Here is a 20,003-nt window from a genome sequence, read left to right as displayed (position 1 = left end):
AGACCAACAAGCTAGCATTCCACATGTTCTTCGCAAGCATTCATTTGAGAGAGCATATGTGTGTGCATTGGGACCTTTCATGAATCAGAGTACAAGTCCCGCATCACTGTGACCTTGCCGATGTGTTTAATGGCCTTAAAAGAAACTCCCATCAATGAGTTGCTTATGGGCCTTTAAAAAAAGGGAAAAGAAAATCTCAATCTAACGGCCCCTGTTGCTTGCTTCGGTTGAAGATTGAAATCGGTATGTTGTTAACGAATTTCCTGATCGGAGGAAGAGCCGTGCGCGGGGCAGAGCTGCGCTGCGCTTTCGACATGATATCCTCGCGCTATAAGCCTCTTGGCGATGGCGAACCCAAAGCCATCAACTGCTCGCCGTCAACGCAAAGCAGCTTTCAAGTCTGTCATATCCAAGGATGGAGAACCGCTAACTTGTCCGGATGGGGTTAGCGGGGAGCGTATCCCACGTGATGCTGACGAAGCCACTGTTCCCCGCCAACCCGCGTCGCACCAAGCCAACGTCATGATCGATCCGGCCAAATGTTCCTCGCTCAGCCCTAAGGCTACCGTGAATCGAATCGACGAGCAGAGACAACAGCATCATGTCCCGATACCACCAGCATTGAGTACCGCATATATATTGGCCTGACAATTTTCACAAATTAAGATTCTTCATTGCATCACCATGTGCTCCCCCGACCTGTTCCTCGGGCTCCTTGCTGTCTTGTTTCCCCCAGTTGCAGGTGAGACACCGCGCTGTTTTGACTTCTCGCAACATCCAAGGCGTTTTATCCATATGTTCCTTCAAATACAGCATCTAACGCCTATAATAGTATGGATTAAAGTCGGAATATGCTCCGCCGATTCTATCATCAATATCGCTCTGTGCTGCCTAGGATACGTGCCAGGTCTCCTGCATGCATGGTACATAATTCTCAAATACCCAGAGCCCTATGACGAGTATCCAGACGGCTATCAGCCCATCGTTGGATCTGGCACGCATCACGACCCTGAGAATGGGAGCGTTACATATTACTATGTCGCCCATCAGCACCTGGACAACAACCGTTCCCCTCACAACCACATCTCACCCCAACGGTCTTACGGAGCAACTCAAGAGAGCGCGCCCGGAGTACCACCTCCATCTACCAAACCAGCGCCACCAGTGCCTCCACAACATCCTTCTCAGCAAAATGAACCTGCCCGCGGAGAAAGCTCTGGGCAAGGCAGCAGTTCCAGACCACATGATGAATCAAGGCCCCCTCCAACCTATGCTGAAGCTGTGAAGGGGGATTACAAGATCCAATCTTGAGCTGCTTTTTTTTTATCATCTTTGATACTGTTCAGACAGCGAAACTGAATGGTGCTCATGGATTGCATCGATATCCATAAAGCGGTTTGTGGCGTTCCCCGGCCCACTCTGATGGTGCTAAAGCAGTCATAATCGTCCTGCACGATCTAGCTTTCAGCGTTTCTCTCTTGCCTTAGTAAAGCTATAGTTAGCGATTCTGTCATGGTGTTTATCTTGGCGCAATCCCTGGCTTTATTCTTCTGCCTTGTGTTAGGCCTCAAGACTGTGTAATAATTACTGTCATTTCCGCTGTTCTTATGGTGGGGTTTGGCTGGTTATTCCTTGGAATTAAAGTGATACTGCGAGCGTATATGTATACCTATCTGCAATTGAGTTCTTCTCGCATCAAGGATTTGATCTCTGCACGCAGTTAGACTGCGAATGGAGATTCGTCCCAAGCAAGGAAGATGGCTCTGGGCCCGCCGCGCCACGGCATAGCAAACGCGATTTATCGACGTAAAATATAAAGTCAAACATACCCGGTAAAAAGACGAGCAAGATATTGAGCTTATCCCACGGACTGAAAAGTTCATTGCGGTGGAGCCTCAACTCCATTTGTGCGGAGCACCTGTTGGGCGGTGGACGGAGCAAGCTGGCCGTTGCAAAAAGTATTCCCGTAACAAAAGACGCCCGCACATCAACAACACACAACCCCAACACCCACACATGAAGCTGTCTTCATGACGGCCACCTCTGCCCAAATCCAGTCATGCATACTCTCCCGCTCCTATTCAGACACTCTCTCCGGACAGGAGCCGGTTTCGCGAAATCAACATCGCCCAATCATGTTTCGACCACATCGTTTGTGGTAAAGCTTGCTCCTCCTCGGCAGCGGTCACGGCTCGGATACGTTGATGCTTCGATATGCCTACGTTGCCAATTCCGTGCTCAAACGAGATTTTACTCTGTGCAAGGGGATGGAGGAGGCTCTGGAAAGGAGAATAAAGAGGGTGGCAGTCTAGAGGGCGGAAACCCGACGAGTTCGACCGACGCGAAGCGGGACCAAACTTCCTCTCCGGATAGCAGCTCTGCGTTGAAATCGTCGGATAAAAGCCAAGCAGAGGAGTCTAAAGATGGCCCAGAATCAAGAAAAGAAGACAGCGAAGCCGAAACAGGAGGAAGTCTGCCCTCTCATTGGGAAAGTCGTCGGTCGCATCTCTCGAAACAATTCTCCCAATTGATGGACAATCTACAGTCAAATATTTTCATTGCTAATAGACACTTGAACGACTTGACTGGCTATTCTGCAATTGAGGCTTTAAAGAAGAATATAGTAGCACAAGGTACGTTGTTCGTTTGGTTTCATTGCTCCTCAACGTTTTCTTTTCTTTCTTTCGCCTCTAACTACAGCTGAATAACACTGACAACCAATTATCTGACAGAGGAACATGTCCGACAAACGCGCACCCGAGTTCGAGAAGCCAAGGATGCATACTCAGCCGCAATAAACCGTCGCTCTGCTTCTCAACGTGAAGTAAACGAACTTCTCCAACGCAAACACGCTTGGACCCCAACTGACCTCGAACGATTCACATCACTATATCGCTCTGACCACGCCAACGAGAGGGCTGAAACAGAAGCCCAGGATGCTCTCATGGCTGCTGAGCGTGAAGCAGAAGAAGCAGCTGGCCTGTTGAGCAAGAGCATACTTTCCCGGTACCACGAAGAGCAGATTTGGTCTGATAAGATTCGACGGATGAGCACATGGGGAACTTGGGGCCTTATGGGAGTCAATGTGTTGCTGTTTTTGATCTTTCAAGTCGCTGTCGAGCCGTGGAGGAGAAAGAGGCTGGTCAAGGGTTTCGAAGAGAAAGTTATGGAGGCCATAGAGAAAGAGAACGGAGCTCAAAAGGAGCACGCGGAATTGGAGGGCAAACCGGCCGTCGAGGTCACTCCCCCAGCCGTTCAAACCCAGCGGCTCACCGAAGAGCTAGCGTCCGAGGATCAGGGCGAAAATATACCCACTTTCACATCCGCAGCACCGTCCGATTTGTCTTCCCAAGAAATGCAGCCCGGATTACCCATACAACCTGAGATCGAGCCTGAACCTGAACCTGAACCTGAACCCGAACCGATCGTCGAACCTCCTCTTACCACGATCCTACCACCAGAGGCCTCTTTATCCCCCGATTCCTGGCAACAAACATTCCGGGATCTATTCAGCGAGCGACGCGTAACTCTTTCCCAACGAGACCTGACGACAGTTGCCCTAGAAAGCGCAGCCGCCGGCGCGGCTGTCATGGGTGTGCTGATTGCCATTTTTAGGCCGCGGTAAAATAAAGAAAAGAAATCTACTATATGTATCAATATGTACATGATGCTGAAAACAGAGCTGGTTGACGGGCAAATGGGAGGGAAAGAGGAGAGATATATCCATCGATATGTAAGTTTTGTATAGAAAAAAATAGCGTGTGATTAGATTTGTATATAGACATGTTTTTTTCCTTGGTTACTGACGATGTAATTACTTGATATTGAGCGGCGTTTGCACTGGATTGTATTCTAGCTACGGAGTACAGAGTAGATGTGCATTTTTCATAGGTTCCTCTACGTTCGAATTACTCCCCATTATACGGAGTACTTAAAAGGTTATCCAAAAGAAGTTTGTGAACGCGGAGACTTCAGCAGGAGTCGTGGGAAGAGTTCTCTTTTCTTCTTGATCACCTATGAGTCTTAGCGTCTATTATCGCATTTTACCAGAAAGAAAGGAAAGAGGGAGTTGTGTATATTTTCTGGTGGTACAAAAGGAAATAATATCAAGACCTGTAGAGCGCGAGGGGAACAAAATACATATATGAACAGAGTCAGGTTTCTCTAAAAAAGGAAAAAACCCAAGGTAATCTTGTGGGAGGCGATGTCAAAGTCTCCCGCTTTTTCTCTATACGAAATCCAAAGATGATAATTCCTTCTTTCCACTATCAACTCCCTTTAACCGACCGCGGAATTAGTTCTACAGGTATAAGACGAATAAGCCCCTCCCTGCGTATCCCGCACTCTCCGCTCCCGTAGCCGTCGCTCCTCTCACTTGATGTTCAAGAGGCTTAACCGATGACAAGGGTGTCTTCCGATGGGAAGTCGTATTGAGGAACCTCGAGGTTAAGTGGCGCGGGACCTTTTCTGATACGGCCGGAGATATCGTAGTGGGAACCGTGGCATGGGCAGAACCAACCGCCGAATTCACCGGCTTCACCGATGGGCACACAACCAAGATGGGTGCAGACACCTATACAAAAACAATTGAGCGTGGATTCATTTGCGAAGAAGTTGGAATCAAGTGGGCAGGGCAGGGACAGATTTCACATACCCAACATAACGAGCCACTCCGGTTTCTTCACACGATCCGAATCTGGCTGAGGGTCTCGAAGGCTTTCCCAGTTTGTGCTCTCAGCTTCAGCGATTTCGCTGGCGGTTCGGTGACGGATGAAAACTGGCTTTCCTCGCCATTTGATGATAACCTGTTAAACCAACCAAATGACAGCGACATCGGTCAGAATCGCCCAATTTGATATGAATCATAATCGGAAGGGAAAGACGTACGTTTTTGCCCTCGGGAATGGACGCGAGAGAGATTTCGACCTTAGCTTGAGCGAGAACGTCGGCAGAGGCGGACATATTAACGAGGAAGTCTGAAAGAGCGCAATTGATCAGTATCTGGAATGGAATGCGCCCTGTTTCCCGACTATCCGTTGATTCCCTGAAAAACAACGACGCCAAGATCCATATAAAAGAGGCGATAAAGAGGCCCAAAATCGACGTCAAACATCCGGGATAAACGTACCCTGCACAGTAGCCTTTGCTCCGACGGCACTGACTAAACCCATACTTCCAGCGACGAAATACGAGAAGACTTTGTTCGTTGTGGCATTGCGAGGGCTGGCGTATTTCTTGAAGCTGGGGATCTTCAGGGACGAAGCACTCTCCTTGCTGCGACCAAAGGGACTGTCGAAGGACGAGGTCGGCGCGGCTTCCGCTGTAGATTTGGCTCGGAGCTGCTGGGAGGAGGCCGTCACGGAAAGTGTGCGTGGGAGAGCAAGGTTTTGCCGGGCGCAGGCCCGGACGAGCGACGAGGCAGAGGAAGCGGCGAGAGGAGGCATGGCGGATGAAACGATGGCCAAAGGAAGAGGGGAGAAGAGGAACACAATTGAGCAGGAACCCAAACGGCGTGTGGGGGTGGACTGACGGTGTCTGAGCGAGAGAGAATTGCGAGGTTGAAATGTTGATGTTGCGAATTCGTGAAAGTCCGGAATCCCGGGCACGCTGATTGGCTGGCCGCCTTCTCCACCAAGAAACAGCCGGCTTCACGCGCTTCGAAGAGAGCAGAGAACTACGGAATCCTAAGAGACGGTGCGAGATGCTGCGAGATGCACTTCGAACTCTGTCAGGGCTGATGACGGGCCTACAGGGGGACGTCTCTGGGGGGTCTACGGTTGGGCAAGACTGTCAGTGGCTTCGAACCACACACATCAATCGATTCACCTGACTGTTTTTGTGTAGAACCCAGCCTTAAAAACTGCAATGTAGGTATGATAGCATGCTCCAAACTCCTCATCTCCGAACCTGCAAACAATCGCCCATCTATTATGCGCGTTAAACCTATCGTTATCCGCCAGAATGCTGCCTCGATTTTGGAATGGCAGAGGTGTCGCTGCCGCGGAAACGGCCCGGCCCTTAGCGAATTCCGGGTACAAGCAAACCCAGCCGTGATGAAATCCTCAACCGCTCATGTTGACATCCTTATCGACGGGTTCCTCATCCGCAGGCTCCTCATTTACAAGTGCGCTGCGTGTCCGTGAAGAGTGTATGACCATTGGCGGGCGAGGCGAAGACTGTGCTCCGTTCGCGTCCAGGTTCACCATCGACTCCTCGCGAGACGTCACCGATTCGCCACTCGCAGCCAATCCTTTCCTATTCAATGTACGCTGACCTTTGGGTCTCTCGGACTCTTTAGCTGCCTCCCGCGCTCTCTTTTCCTTGAATTGTTTGTACGTCGTAGTTTTCGGGATGACGTCGGAGAGGAACTCCAGATTATCGATTCGAGAAACGGCAGTTGCTGCGAGGGGAGGGAAAAAAAAGCATAGTAGATTAGCATAAAGAGCTCTGTTTGGAATTCCAACACGGTGTCGACCCCCAGGGGTAAGGAAAGCCATACCAAGGTCCTTATACTGTATAGTTTTCCGTGGCTTTCGTTCGGACTTCACGACGTTATAGCTCTGTTCTGCAAGGTAACGGATAAACATCTCCTGTAAGCGGAGTGTCCCAATCAGCAAACCCAACTCAAGGCTCCATCTCGCTCAACAAAAAGGCAGCTTGGATATACCGTAGCGACCGCGATTAGAAAGGCTGCATTGTTAGAACATTGTGCAATATCTTCATCAAGGTGGATGATCTTCTTGATCCTGGTCACTATTTATTGTCGCACAGGTTGTCAGCCTTAAAAATTCCATACCCAAGCGAACTGTGATGGAATCAAGCAAGCAAGCAAGCATACAGGGCAGGGCAGTTCGCCCACTCGCCTCCTTGCGTGGAGGGATCGCGGCGGTGTTGTAAGGCATTTAGGACGCGTTTCGTTATGGACTTAGCCCATGGACGGCGTGAGCTCAGTTTTCTAGTTGTAAATGAAGCGAACTTGTAAGTGGCAATCTAGCTAGGATATTGGACGGCGTTGCGAAGGCTGGCAAAAAGTAACTGGGAAATCTGGAGAGCTGAGAAGGTTAAGTTTCGACATCTCGATGATTGGCCGCGAACCTCTCCGTCTTCGCCGATGGACAGCATGGCTTACTCCGCAGGCAACCGGTATATCTTTGACAGCTTCTTACGACTTTGACCCGGCGCAGGCCTCGATTACGGTACTTCTATAACAATTTATCGTCTGCAGCCGTCAAGCCGCGCTAAATACCAACGGTTGCGCATTACCCAACCACCCCGACGGCGTTCCTCCACCAGAAGCGGCTGGGCAGGGCGACCCCAAATATCACCGACGCGAGCTTGACACGGTGACAATCGATATCCAAGAACCAAATAATGTGAGCTGCCGCCGCAGGATGGTAAAGTGAATGCACATTCCGTCGGTGTGATGAACCCCAACATATCCTCCCATTCCGCTCCACGCCGCCGCCCCTCCTCCCATTCAATCCCCGCCAAGCGTCACTCAGGCCTTTCTTTCCTCTCAACGGTCGAGCATGAACCCAATACACCTATCACGCCTGTCACGCCTGTGGCGGGAGAACCTCATTCGCAGAATCCTACGATAACCGAAGAAATCAGCGAGATCAAGAGATATGAGGACTTTACGACAATCGATTGGGTGCAGGATGCGGTACATGAACAGGCCCGACGGCGCGCGCGGAGGAAACAAGGAGCTCGATTTTGGGACAAAGAGGGTGCGTTTGGCTGGAGGCGGAAAGTTAGCGAAGCTTATGATGCCGGTCAGGCCTGGCTGGTTGTGACTATTGTCGGAGCGGCCATTGGCTTGAATGCCGGATTCCTGAATATTGTGACGGAATGGTTGGCGGATGTCAAGCTGGGATACTGCACTACGGCATTCTATTTGAATGAAGCATTCTGCTGCTGGGAGGCAGAGAATGGAAGTATGTGTGATTAAGTGGACCTTTTGCCGCGACTCCATCTAACTGAGACTATTTGCAGAGTGTCCGGAATGGAAAAGATGGAGCACGCTACCGCCTATAAATTACGTTGTTTACTTCGTCTTTGCTGTAAGGTCTCTTTGACTCTTTGCATGGCTGTCATCCTTATGTGCTCTTAGGTCTTGTTTGCCTCCTCCGGCGCAGTTTTGGTCGACGCGATTGCCCCTTACGCCGCCGGTTCCGGAATATCAGAAATCAAGGTTATCATTGCAGGATTTATCATGAAAGGATTTCTTGGGGTGAGAACATTGTTGATCAAATCCATTGGTCTGCCTTTGGCTATCGCCGCTGGCCTTTCAGTTGGAAAAGAAGGACCTAGCGTCCACATCGCCGTATGCACAGGAAACGTGATTTCTCGGTGGTTCAGCAAGTATAAGAGGCATGCGGCTAAGACCCGGGAAATCCTAACGGCTACGTCTGCAGCCGGTGTAGCAGTCGCCTTTGGAAGCCCCATAGGCGGCGTTCTATTTTCATTGGAGGTATGATGCGCGCCTTCCTGTGGTGTGGAGAAGTCATTCTTATGATCATAGGAAATGGCATCTCATTTTCCCCTGAAGACGCTGTGGAGGAGTTATTTTTGCGCCTTAGTGGCAACCGGTGTTCTGGCGGTACGTACCATCGCCGAGCCAGCCTTCCAACGCGGATATCTTTGATGCTAACTTACTTCCAGGCCATGAACCCGTTCAGAACAGGTCAATTGGTTATGTTCCAAGTTAAATATGAGAGGACTTGGCACTTCTTTGAACTTATTTTCTTTGTGATACTCGGCGTTTTTGGAGGATTGTACGGTGCATTTGTTATGAAGTGGAATCTACGGGCGCAGGCGTTCAGGAAGAAGCATCTCTCGCGCCATCCAATTATCGAGGCCACAGTGCTGGCTGGTCTGACGGCTCTTGTTTGCTATCCTAACATGTTCATGAGAATCACGATGACTGAAATGATGGAAATACTATTCCGTGAATGTGAAGGAAAACATGATTATAATGGGATCTGCCAGTGAGGACGCTCTTTACTCAAGATATTCCGATATTATTTCTAAGACTGACATTCTTAGGGCTACCCGTCGGTGGTCGATGGTGTTCTCACTCTTTATGGCAACGGTATTACGGGTTCTTTTTGTGATCATATCATATGGATGCAAGGTTCCAGCGGGCATTTTCGTACCATCGATGGCAATCGGGGCGTCATTTGGGCGAATGGTCGGAATACTCGTCCAAGCCCTACAAGAATCGTTCCCACACTCAAAATTCTTCGCCGCGTGCGAGCCAGATGTCCCGTGCATAACCCCGGGAACGTATGCGTTCCTGGGTGCCGGCGCAGCGTTGAGTGGTATTATGCACTTAACAATTTCTGTTACGGTCATCATGTTTGAATTGACGGGCGCCTTGACTTATATTCTTCCTACCATGGTAAGCTTGCCGTTGAACACAATAATGTACGATCCGTACTAAAACACATGACTAGATTGTTGTTGGAGTGACGAAGGCCGTCAGCGATCGTTTTGGGAGAGGTGGCATTGCAGATCGTATGATTTGGTTTAACGGGTTTCCTTTCCTCGACAGCAAAGAGGAACACATCTTTAATGTTCCAGTTTCTCATGCCATGACCAATAAACCCGTTGTCCTACCTGCAACTGATTTCCCCGTCAGAAAAGCAGAGAGGCTACTCGAAAACAACAAGTTCCAAGGCTTCCCCATCGTGGAAGACCTGACATCGCGTACGTTGGTGGGATTTATCGGTCGCACAGAATTTCAGTACGCCATCAATCGAGCTAAAAGAGAAGATCGTCTCTTCTCGCCAGAGGCGAAATGTCGATTCGTCCCTCAACCCAGCTCATTTCAAACCACGTCCTCCACGTCTTTATCGACATCTAACCTGTCGCAATCTTCGGGTCGATACTTTGATTCTTCCATAGCCACACCTTCCTCCTCTCGGCCTGTTGAGGAGCATCTACCACCTCAAACGTTTGACGACATAGCTACACCCTCCGGAGTCCGCTCGATCGATTTCAGTTCATACGTTGACGTTGCGCCAATAACCGTGCATCCGCGTCTTGCCCTCGAAACCGTGATGGAAATATTTAAAAAGATGGGTCCGCGTATGATCCTCGTTGAACATCGTGGTCGATTATCCGGACTCGTCACGGTGAAGGATTGTTTGAAGTACCAGTTTAAAGTGGAACATCAGGAGCTTGCGGATGCAAATGCGACAAGTAGCGATCGACTTGCCGCAAATGGGGGGAAGGAGGAGGGGCTCGTGGAGCAAAAGGTGTGGGAAATTATCCAATGGGTCGTTGGGAAGGTTGCGTCTTGGAGGAGACGTGGTGGACGTTCAGAAAGGTTTGAGGATGGGAGTAGGAGACCGAGAGACAATTCATTCGATATTATCGATGGAACGGAAGATGTCGATACATTCGATGGGATTGTTGAATTGGAGGAATAGGAGGATGGAAGGTGAAGAAAGTAGTTTTGGAGAAGGATGTGACGATAATTTTGATGTTGATAGAGAATAGATCCAATAAGTCTATCAAGACACCTTGTCTTACAGGGTATGTCATGTATCTACTGTACATTTCTTTGCTCTTTGGTTCGAATAGATAAGATTTCATACGGGATTGAATCTCACTCTCGTCGCGAGGAGTCCTCGTCTCGGAACTCGATCAAATCATCCGAACTGCCACCCCTACGTCCTCCCAATTCGTCCTCAACCGCATTGCCATCTTTTGGCGTTCCCTTTTCATCCCTCAGTCCGACAATGATACATCCCGTCGCCATGATGGTTGCACCAAGCCACCACAACGGCGCCACTCGTTCCCGGAAAACTACCATACCCAGAATGGCGGTGACGAGGAAGTTAGCTGTGGTATTTGTGATGGTGACCTGTGTTGAGGAGCTGGCGGCAGTCAAGGCGCGAGTGAAGAGAGCCCACATTGTTATATTTGAAAGAATATTCAGGGCGAAGAAGAACTGAAGCATAGGTGTTAGAGAGGTCATCCAATAGGAATATCAAGCAGAGATGGCTCTGGGAATTCCAGGTATATGTCGACGAAAGGCAGATGGGATATTGCATACAGCTCGGACAATATACTCTACAGCAATATCCATTGATGCTGAGAAAGACAGAAAGCGTGATATTCCCTGTGATATGTCGGTTGTGAGCTGGGTAGTTGTCCTTGTCGCAGCGTTAGCGGCATTGAAAACTTCAGGTGAGAGGATATCTGACATTCCTAGTTCTCTATTTACGAATGTCTGATTTTTGGTGTATGGATAATAGATTACACTTACAACTTTGCGAAGACCCCATTTAGAGCAGCAAAAGTTCCGCTGGAAAGGGCGAGCACTAGCCACTTTTGCGACATGGCGGCCATGCTTTTCTCATCTGATTTCGCCGGCTGGGACTCCTTTTCCCTCGTTGGAGGATAATTCTTCTGGCCTGTGCTTCCGAGGGACGGTCACACACGGGAAAACTACAGTTAGCAGTGTATCCCTGTTTGGTGATTTTGTCACTGCCTCACGACGCGTTTTTGGTAGTAAGAGAAGGTATCTCATAGCCCAGGGCACATGGAGATGGATGAATTGAGCATTGCTTAAAACAACATACCAGTTCCGCACCCTGAACCGGTTTTCTCCTGAGCTGCTTGCTGCTCACAATTCAACGTGTGCCTTTGACGTTGCCGCACCATGCTGGTTTCATTGTCCGTCTGCGCGACAGATTATGCGTGCGTCACAACGACTGGACTTGGCTCGCTCAGCGCCGCCGTCAGCCCGACCCGGTCTTGGCACCCGGAGTTCCGCACGCCAAGACTTTTAAGTCGCCAGCGAGCGAGTTCGGGGCTCAGCGCAACTTCCGGGTCAACGTCAAAAAAAAAAAAAACACCGCCGGAGCAACGCGATATGCGACTGGAATTATTTCGAGAAACAACGTTGAAGCTATAATATATATATATGAGAGGTCGTCTAAAATCGTACTTTTTCGATGTCGTACTCCGAAGGAGCAGATGTCGCGTAGCCAAGTCTATCATCTTCATCCTCATCGTCGTCATGACCGCCATCACTACGGCGACAGTCTCTGAATTCGCCATCTAAACGTCTTTTCGTCACCTTCTCCCAGATGCTCGTTCTCCCCGTGCACCCTCACGTACCGAAAGCGGTCATGCAGTCGACTTTTCCTCCCCTGCCAGAACTCCACTGACTCAGGCACAAGCCTGACCCCTCCCCAGAACGGCGGGAGAGGAATCTCTTCGGTATCCGCAAACCTCTTCTCCATCTCTTTCACCCGATTCTCCAGCACAGAGCGTCCATCATCCTCTTCTCCCGATTGAGAATTAATATCCTTAAGGCGGCTAGCAGCCCCAGGAACAGCATCCACACCCTCCATATCCCTCGGCTCCGTCGACCACAACACTTTACTCTGCTGACTCGCCCACGCCCCAATCTGGCTCCCTCTCTCCCTAACCCGCCAATACGTCTCGCTCTCCTCGCGGCTCAACATTTCAATCAGCCCTTCAACCCTAACCTGCCTCTCCACACTGGGCCAATTAAACGTCAACGCCGCCCATCGATTGCCCTCCAGCTTTCCCTGCCCATCGTCAGGAATCACACTCCCTTCCTCCCCTACTTCTTCTTCTTCTTCCCTACCATTAACATCGATCCCCGTCTCCGTACCAAACACCTGCCCTCCCTTTCCCGCCCGACTGCCCCAGTTACTATACACAACCCACCCCCGCTCATCAAGCTCTTTCAGGTATACAATCCTAGCACTCACACGGCCCGAAGGCATACTCGCAGTAGCCAGCGTGCACGTCTCCGGTGCGGAGGATGGCGCTAATCTAGCATCCCGGAACCAGGTGTGGAACTGATGTAGCGGATTGGTAGGATGGATCTGGGAGAAAGTCAGGGGTGGGTTGGTGAGGAATTGATGGGCGCGGGCGGCGCGGGAGACGACGGCGGCATTGGTGGATGGAGTTGAGGCTCCGGAGCGGGTGGGATCGTCGATGACCGGTAGGTGAGGCGGTAAGGGAGAGGCAGAATGATATTTTGCGGTTTGGGGGTCGATTGTGCTGCGTGGTGTTGCGGTGGTGATGGTGGGGGCCGCGGGGGAGGAGAGGGGCGCTTGGATGTCGCCGGGTGCAACTAGGGATGGGTTGGTCAATTGGGGCTTTGAAGCAGCGATTTATTTATAGGAGGATATTAGGCAAGAGTTGAAAAAATGACATACAGATCAACCTCTTTGGGTGGTGGTGCGGGTGTGTTTCGTGGTGGTCATGGCCGGCATGCTCCCCCGCGGACGGAGGGCTATCGCGAGTCATAGCTTTGGTGCTTTTTCGTAGAAGAAGAGACAATTGAGAGACCAGGCGCCAAGTCCTTTTGCGAATGGAAGATGGAGGAGATATCATTCACTAATTCTATGGCACCATGAAGAACAATGATCTGTCAAATTTCACTGAAAGAAAAGCAGGTCGAGCGTGTCGTCGTAACGCCGATGGAGGCGGGTGGCTCAGATATTCGAAGGTGCCGAAGCGCAACCCAAACGGCCGATGGTACGCGGGAACCACCGTCGCTTCGGCGATCCTCGGCAGGCAAAATACCATAGAATTTCGAGACGCCTCCAAAGAGAGTGTTATGGGCGTGGAGATGACACAAAGGCAAAATGGCCTGATACCTGCGTTGGTTTTGTTTTCCGGCCTTCCACGAAGTCTTTTTTCAGCGGTTCCGAAAATCAGCCCATGGAACGGAGTACTATTACATTTTTATCAACAAACAGAATTGACAATTGCCTACAGGGGACCCCATGATTCACACATATTTCCATGTCATATTTTCTTCTTCTTCCTATATCCAGCGTAGCAAGGACAGCATATCTATCGCCGCCTTGCCACAATTATATAGCCTTCCAAGATCCAGGATACATGAACGTCATAACAAAAAAAGGTAATACATCATGAGCCCATTCGTACCTCGATCCAGAAGAGAGTAGAGATGTGTCTATAGAATAGCAAAAAAAAGAAAAAGCCAAAGTCCTCAAGCCATGTTGGAAATTTGAACCCAGTCCGCCGAATAACATAGGAGAAAATAATAAAACCAAAAAAAGTAAGATATCTTCATCCAAGTTAACGCCATCCGCTATGGATTATGTACCGAATGCTGCAAAAAACAATCTTAAAATTTTTTTTAGACAAAGAAAAAGAAAAGAAGAAAAATGCACGTATATCTCTCACTGGAAAGGAAATGAAAAGAAGCTGTGGGTTGAATCAAAAATGAACCCGGATATCTTTTTCGAAAGAAAAAAAATATATAAAATCTTTATCCTTCCTTTCTTTTTTTCTTAAAAAAAAAGGTAGGTCAAAAACACGATTTGAAAGTGTCTATGCGAAATCTGGAGGGTATATCGAATCAAACCACAGTGACGCATTCCAGTAGAGACCGAAAAAACACCAGTAGAGCCAGTTCCAATCATGCACCGACGGGTGTAGGTGGGTTGCCGCCGCTGACGAGCTCGACCACTTTACTGGCGACAGCAGATGGATATCCGCGGGAGAGCATCTCCTGAACAACAGCAGACGCACTCTGGCGGTCTTCGGCAGCTAAGAATGCCCGAGTCATCGCTTCGTAGGTGCTGGGTTCGCGCTTCTGTATACCGATACTCTCGTACACGGACTTGGCGTTGTTGACGTTACCCTCGGTGGCCCAGCCGTGAATCAGAGTGTTGGCGATGTACGGTGTCATTTCAACACCCGCCTTCGTCATACTCTCGAGAAGGGCGGGGGTATCGGTGACCTTGTGGTTGGCGACCATGGCTTCGAAGAGGGCCTGGTAGAGACATGCCTGTGGCCTGACGGCACGGCTGGATAGCGCGGAGTCGAAAACTTTGCGGGCACCTTCCATGTCATGCAATACGCATCCCTTGGCGTGAACCAAAGACGCGAAGTGCACACCTTCGGGTTGCTGGCCAGTGGACCGGATGGTCTCAAGGACACCCTCTGCAGCCTCCATATTAACAGGCTCCAATGAAGCATAGGCATCGATGAGAAGTTTGTACGTATGCATCGTTGGTTCGATGTTCTTTGACTTCATCCGTTCGTAGTAAGCCAGGACCTTCGATCGATCACGCTTTGTATTGAGGAAGTATTGGATGAGCGAATTATAAGGCGCCGGTCGCGGCTTGTAGTTCGGCATCGACTCCATCTCGTCGAACATCTCCTCAGCAAAACGTTCATCGCTGACCCTGCAGAGTGCGTTGACTATCGTGCCATACGTGACACTTGTCGGACGGACACCATTGGCGCGCATCTCCGCAAAGTAGAGAAGGCAGTCATCGATGCGACGAGCCTTACCGAGTTTCCCGATCAACGCGTTGTACAAAAACGACGTGGGTTCAACTCCCTCAGACATGGCCCGGTGGAAGATTTTTACGGCTTCCGTTGCCTCGTCGAATGTTTTCGTCGACTCCTTCAAGGTGGTGATGTAGAGACCAAAAGTGTTCGCCGAAGGTGCGGCGCCCATGTTCAATAGTTCTTGGTGGTATTTGGCAGCAAGACCGCGTTCTCCAGCAGTTAGGCTGGCTGCGACCATCGCATCGAGGATGGAGGTCCAGCCGTACTTGACCGCACCGTACTGTGGAATTAGAGGAACATCATGTCTAGCCATTCCCAAAATCTCGTGGACAAGATTCATACGTCCGCACTTGGCAGCAGCGGTGATGAGCTTGGCATAGGTGATATATCGAGGATGTCTGCCAATACGACGCATATTTCTGAACTTGATCATTGCAGTGTTGAGATGATCTTCCGGTCGTCCACGGGTGTTCTCAAGCTCTTCGGCAATCATGGAAGAACCACGGAAATCAGTTGAATGAGCATAGGGATCAAATGAATCCTCAGGGTGAGTGGGCTTCACGGCAGGGGAGACCTTTTGGGTGGGTGAATACCGCGGCGACACAAATGTCGGTTTAGCGGAGCCCTGTGTGAAATGCTGCCATTTGCGCAACAGCTCTGGACGACCAACGCTGACCTTCGAGACGCCTTGGTCTAAGAGCTGCTTCGTGTGGTGATTGAACGGCAGCCCAGTGGACATGGCCAGCTCAAGCATGTGGGCGAAACGGGCAGGATGCGCCGCGTCAAAAAGCGGGGATCCATTGATGAGCATGCCTGCCTGGACCTGAAGAGCGAGGTTGAGATCATGGACGCTGAGCTGGGAGATCTCCATGGGGCCGAGGCTGGCGATGGCGTGCTCTGCAACCGGCGATACCAGCCCACCATTCTCGACCATAGCCCAGATCAGAGTCATGGCGGCATGAGCTGAAAGAACAGGCGACGATTGCATGAGGACGCGACCGAAGAGGTCAATGGCCTCATCGATTTCTTCACGGAGTTGGCCTTGTTTATTGGGAGAGGCATTCCTAATCTTGGCGAACATGTTGCGGGCTTGGGAGAGGCCTTCATCAGTTTGACCACTCCGAAGAAGTGCAACGGCATACATGGCCGTCGGCTGAATGAGATCCGCGTTGACGTGATCATTGGAAGCTAATATAGCCCACTGGGATTTGGCCGAGACAAGATCTCCCTGTCGGATATGCATGGCCATCATGGCAACGACAGGGGTTTCGCTGCTGCTGCCGCTGCCGGGTTTCTCAGCAGACAAAAGATCGTACGCTTCGGAAGCAACGGCAGACTCCCCCGCATCCGCTGCGCTCTCGCAGATTTTCAAAACGGCGGATCGTAGAGATTCTCCACCAAGACGGTTCTGAGCAGTCTTGAGGGCCTCAACGAAATTGCCGGCCTTGATGGAGTGCTGAACCATGCCGTCCTTCACGACCACATCTTCTACAACCTTGAGTCTCTGCTCCCGGTTCTCGACTCCGTCAAAGGAGGTTCTGATCTTGTCGAAAAATCGAAGAGCGCCATCGGTTTTACCGCAGTTCATGTAAGCTTTGACCACAGCGGCATAAACTTCGCCGTCTTTTCTGTCGACAACACCGAAGACTCCGCTGTCATCCGCGATGGCCAAGGTCCTGTATTCGTTGTAACATTCAACGGCGCTCTTCAGATCGCCGCCTGCAGCAAAGGCGTCGATCATCGGGGGAAACATAGCAGCATGTGGAGCAACCTTGTTTTTCTCCATGTGGGCGAAAATCTGTATCATCTTGTCAACCTCGCCCTTCATCGCACACGCGGTCAGGAGACTGCGGTAGATGTCGAGCGAAAAGACGATGCCGTGGTGGCGCGAAGTGGCCAGCGTAAACAGTTTCAGAGCGATGGAGAGAGAATGATCCTCAGTCAAGAGTTCATGCTCCACCTCGCTTGATCGGAAGAGGGACTTTCCAGGTTCGTCCATGCCTCCGTAGCGAATTCGCGCTTGTTCGAGATTTTGGACCATGTGCTGGCAGTCCAGGGCACGGGTAGATAGAAGACGGACCAGTGTCTGGTACGTCTGTTCGTTTGGCATCACATTCCGACGGATCATGTCGGAGTAGATGTCGAGGGCCTTGGGAACGGCGTGGTAGACGTCGGAATGCAGGTGAATGGCTGCCTGCAGGAGAGCGTTATATGCCCCGATACTCGGGACCACGCCATCTTTCAGCAGCTTCTCGAAAGCGATGGGGACTTGGGAGAAGGATCTGGCAGCGGCGAGTTCGACGATTCGGTTAGACTCCTCGTTCGTGGCCTGTGTGGATCTCAAGGCTCGGACCGGGGTCCTTGGGGTTCTTGGAGCCTTGGGCGAAGGGGCAACATCCTCGACCGAAGTTACGGGGGTGATCTCGGCGCTGGTAGCCTCCTTGGATTCGAGGAGCTCAGCAGAATCAACCACGGAAGCCGAGTCGGTCAATTCCGCTGCTTCCTGGATCTGTTGGATCTCGCGAGCAACGGCCTCGTCGACCCTGGCGCTGACGTCCTTGTCGACGGGGGCGCTTTCGACGCTTCTCACGCTTCGACCGTCATTCAGACTGGAGTGGGACAAGGAAGCGCTATCCTGTTCGTCCGCCGACTCCCTCTCGGGCTTGCTCTCCTCTTCCTTGGATTCCTTGGCACCAGCCTTCCAGCCGATTCTCCGGGTAAACTGGTACTGTTTCCAGTCCCCGTCTTCGCCGGTCTGCTGCGCCAGCTGCCATGCTGCAAAGTAGGCCGCTAGGCCGGAATCAGCGGAGGCGTAGTTGGAGGCTGCATGGCCGGCCTTTGCGCCGGCGCTCGAGGAGGAGCCGGAGGCATTCTGGAAAGCACTCTGGAGCTGGGCAGTGCGAGTGAACTTTCCGGGAACGGAGGTGATCTGGTTTAAGGAGGTGGCGGAGGATGCATAGGAGGACTGAGAGGCCGCAACTACGGATTGAGCGTAGCCATGGGCGAAGGTCTTGGAGAAGGTTTGACGCGCGAGGTGGGTAAATGGCTTAAAAACCATTTATCTAATTGGATTCCTCTCCAGATTGAAGAGGAGATTCTACAATGCACACACATACGCGGGCGGCGGTCAGCTCATGGTACTGGACTGTGGTAGCAAGAGAAAATGTGCTTTGGGTTTGGGGGGGGGGGTTTTCTCACATCTGCACTCGGGGAGTTCTGAAATCGCAGGTTCATCTGACGACCCTTAGCCGTCAATGAACGCGCACACAATGGCTAAGAAAGGTTTGTAGGGGGTGGGATTAAGGGGAAAAAAGAGGGCTTGAGACAGCGCTGGCTCTGTCTGGCGGTCGAGTGGTGGACGGTTGGATAGTTTTTGATCTGTTTCGTGATTGATCCGAGTAACACTGCGAAAGAGGGAGAGAGGCACAACCTCTCGAACAACTCTCCTTTTTAAATTCTCCCTGAAGAAAATCAAGAGAGGAGAGTTCTGTGTTTGAGGAGCGAGATGTCACTTCAAAGAAAGTCGTCTTGGTCTAGTGGAGAGAAAGAAGGAAAAAGAAGAAGAAGAAGAAGAAGTCAAGAGATAAAAATTATAAAAAAAATATGAAATCAATTAATAGCTGCAACAATGAAAATCGGCCGTCGAGCTGCGGCGCTCCGAATCGACTTCGAGCGAAAATTTCCAGCCCGCGCGAAACCCGTTACGGCCGCCATACCGCATTCGGGGAATAGCAGCCCGCTGATTGGCCCGCTGCACCCAAGCCACCGGGGGCCTCCCGTATTGAAACGCAGCCTCGTGACTGGCTGTGCCTTTCCGCCGCCCGCCGTTCAGCTTTTCACTTTTTTTTCTGCTCGTTATTTTTTTTTTTAATACTCCGTACTTTTTCGTTTTATTGCTTTTTTTTCGCGATCGTACGATCTGCTGCTGGCTCCAGGTGCAGTTCTCTTTGTCGCTCTGCAGGACCCCCAACCACCACCAGCACCACCACCCCTTCCTGCACGCTCGTTATGCTCCTCGATGCCAATCGAAATAAAGCATTGTCTGTATGCAGTACACAGTACATCGTACACATGTAGCTCTCCTGCACTCTCGCTGTCCCAGGGGGAAAGGGGGGTTTCAGGGGAGGGCCCTTGCTGCTGCGTGGTGATGGGCCAGTTCCGGGGGAAGCTCGGGCTCCATCGGCGGGTTGAGGAGGCGGCTTGGCCCAATCCCGGGGGCGTGACTCACTGCCGATTCCGAGAAATTATCGGCCCCGGAACGCTCTCCCGGCGCAGAAACAGCCCCAATACGAGCCACCAAGGTTTTCTACTCCATTCCTGCAATTACACAACCCCGTTCATCAGCGTCATGATTTAGTAAGAGCTTTTGTCGAATTTCGTCGTCGTAGCATCCAGAGCGGAAAGAATCGCGTGTGAAAATCTCCCGAGCGTTGACGCGTCGACTGAGGAGTATCAGGCCACACACACAGCGATCCAGACTGCCCAGGAGAACTGCTTCGAACCCGGGCAAGCGTCAGAAAACAGGGAGACTTGACTGGCTTCACATGTCAACATCGAGATCCTTTTTTTCTTTTCCTTTTCTTTTTTTTTTTAACCTCACACTGAATGGACCACACTACACTGATGCTCCGTACATAATGGCTGTGAGGTCACTCGCCCAGAAGTTACCCCGGAAA

At 50.9% G+C, this 20,003-nt stretch overlaps 8 protein-coding genes across 8 annotated transcripts; 3 read left to right on the top strand and 5 right to left on the bottom strand.

Moving 5' to 3' along the window:
• The first annotated feature begins 540 nt into the window (after nucleotides 1-540).
• Nucleotides 541-1,839, top strand: CIMG_00697 (stress response RCI peptide). Its single transcript, XM_001246925.2, has 2 exons — nucleotides 541-742; nucleotides 833-1,839. Exons 1-2 carry the CDS (start codon nucleotides 685-687, stop codon nucleotides 1,309-1,311), a joined length of 537 nt encoding a protein of 178 aa, XP_001246926.2. The 5' UTR covers nucleotides 541-684; the 3' UTR covers nucleotides 1,312-1,839.
• Nucleotides 1,840-2,018: 179 nt separating this feature from the next.
• CIMG_00698 (mitochondrion biogenesis protein) lies at nucleotides 2,019-3,899 on the top strand. The gene is made up of 2 exons (XM_001246926.2): nucleotides 2,019-2,633; nucleotides 2,733-3,899. Exons 1-2 carry the CDS (start codon nucleotides 2,060-2,062, stop codon nucleotides 3,623-3,625), a joined length of 1,467 nt encoding a protein of 488 aa, XP_001246927.2. The 5' UTR covers nucleotides 2,019-2,059; the 3' UTR covers nucleotides 3,626-3,899.
• A 159-nt stretch (nucleotides 3,900-4,058) lies between these two features.
• On the bottom strand, nucleotides 4,059-5,536 carry CIMG_00699 (ubiquinol-cytochrome c reductase, iron-sulfur subunit). The gene is made up of 4 exons (XM_001246927.2): nucleotides 5,129-5,536; nucleotides 4,888-4,976; nucleotides 4,655-4,805; nucleotides 4,059-4,573 (listed from the first exon to the last, which is right to left on the bottom strand). Exons 1-4 carry the CDS (start codon nucleotides 5,442-5,444, stop codon nucleotides 4,392-4,394), a joined length of 738 nt encoding a protein of 245 aa, XP_001246928.1. The 5' UTR covers nucleotides 5,445-5,536; the 3' UTR covers nucleotides 4,059-4,391.
• Nucleotides 5,537-5,798: 262 nt separating this feature from the next.
• CIMG_00700 (transcription factor) lies at nucleotides 5,799-6,995 on the bottom strand. Its single transcript, XM_001246928.2, has 4 exons — nucleotides 6,839-6,995; nucleotides 6,668-6,753; nucleotides 6,500-6,590; nucleotides 5,799-6,400 (listed from the first exon to the last, which is right to left on the bottom strand). Exons 1-4 carry the CDS (start codon nucleotides 6,900-6,902, stop codon nucleotides 6,063-6,065), a joined length of 579 nt encoding a protein of 192 aa, XP_001246929.2. The 5' UTR covers nucleotides 6,903-6,995; the 3' UTR covers nucleotides 5,799-6,062.
• Nucleotides 6,996-7,423: 428 nt separating this feature from the next.
• Nucleotides 7,424-10,608, top strand: CIMG_00701 (voltage-gated chloride channel; the record flags this gene model as incomplete). Its single annotated transcript, XM_001246929.2, has 7 exons — nucleotides 7,424-7,937; nucleotides 7,996-8,063; nucleotides 8,114-8,473; nucleotides 8,525-8,602; nucleotides 8,665-8,990; nucleotides 9,049-9,403; nucleotides 9,459-10,608. 7 exons carry the CDS (start codon nucleotides 7,424-7,426, stop codon nucleotides 10,434-10,436), a joined length of 2,679 nt encoding a protein of 892 aa, XP_001246930.2. The 3' UTR covers nucleotides 10,437-10,608.
• Nucleotides 9,458-11,676, bottom strand: CIMG_10609 (uncharacterized protein; the record flags this gene model as incomplete). Its single annotated transcript, XM_012358833.1, has 4 exons — nucleotides 9,458-10,960; nucleotides 11,066-11,165; nucleotides 11,279-11,426; nucleotides 11,595-11,676. The coding sequence occupies 4 exons, from the start codon at nucleotides 11,674-11,676 to the stop codon at nucleotides 10,616-10,618; spliced, it is 675 nt and encodes a 224-aa protein (XP_012214256.1). The 3' UTR covers nucleotides 9,458-10,615.
• Nucleotides 11,677-12,047: 371 nt separating this feature from the next.
• CIMG_00702 (pyridoxamine phosphate oxidase) lies at nucleotides 12,048-13,389 on the bottom strand (the record flags this gene model as incomplete). The annotated part of the gene is made up of 2 exons (XM_001246930.2): nucleotides 12,048-13,126; nucleotides 13,212-13,389. 2 exons carry the CDS (start codon nucleotides 13,387-13,389, stop codon nucleotides 12,048-12,050), a joined length of 1,257 nt encoding a protein of 418 aa, XP_001246931.2.
• Nucleotides 13,390-13,640: 251 nt separating this feature from the next.
• On the bottom strand, nucleotides 13,641-18,622 carry CIMG_00703 (pentatricopeptide repeat domain-containing protein). Its single transcript, XM_001246931.2, has 2 exons — nucleotides 18,526-18,622; nucleotides 13,641-18,424 (listed from the first exon to the last, which is right to left on the bottom strand). The coding sequence occupies exon 2, from the start codon at nucleotides 18,383-18,385 to the stop codon at nucleotides 14,447-14,449; it is 3,939 nt and encodes a 1,312-aa protein (XP_001246932.1). The 5' UTR covers nucleotides 18,386-18,424; nucleotides 18,526-18,622; the 3' UTR covers nucleotides 13,641-14,446.
• Between the last annotated feature and the right edge of the window lie 1,381 nt (nucleotides 18,623-20,003).

The sequence above is a fragment of the Coccidioides immitis genome, assembly GCF_000149335.2.
Source record: "Coccidioides immitis RS genomic scaffold supercont3.1, whole genome shotgun sequence".
NCBI classification, from domain to species: Eukaryota; Fungi; Ascomycota; class Eurotiomycetes; order Onygenales; family Onygenaceae; genus Coccidioides; species Coccidioides immitis.
Note: the sequence above shows the minus strand (reverse complement) of the source record. Positions and strands in the feature narration are given on the sequence as shown.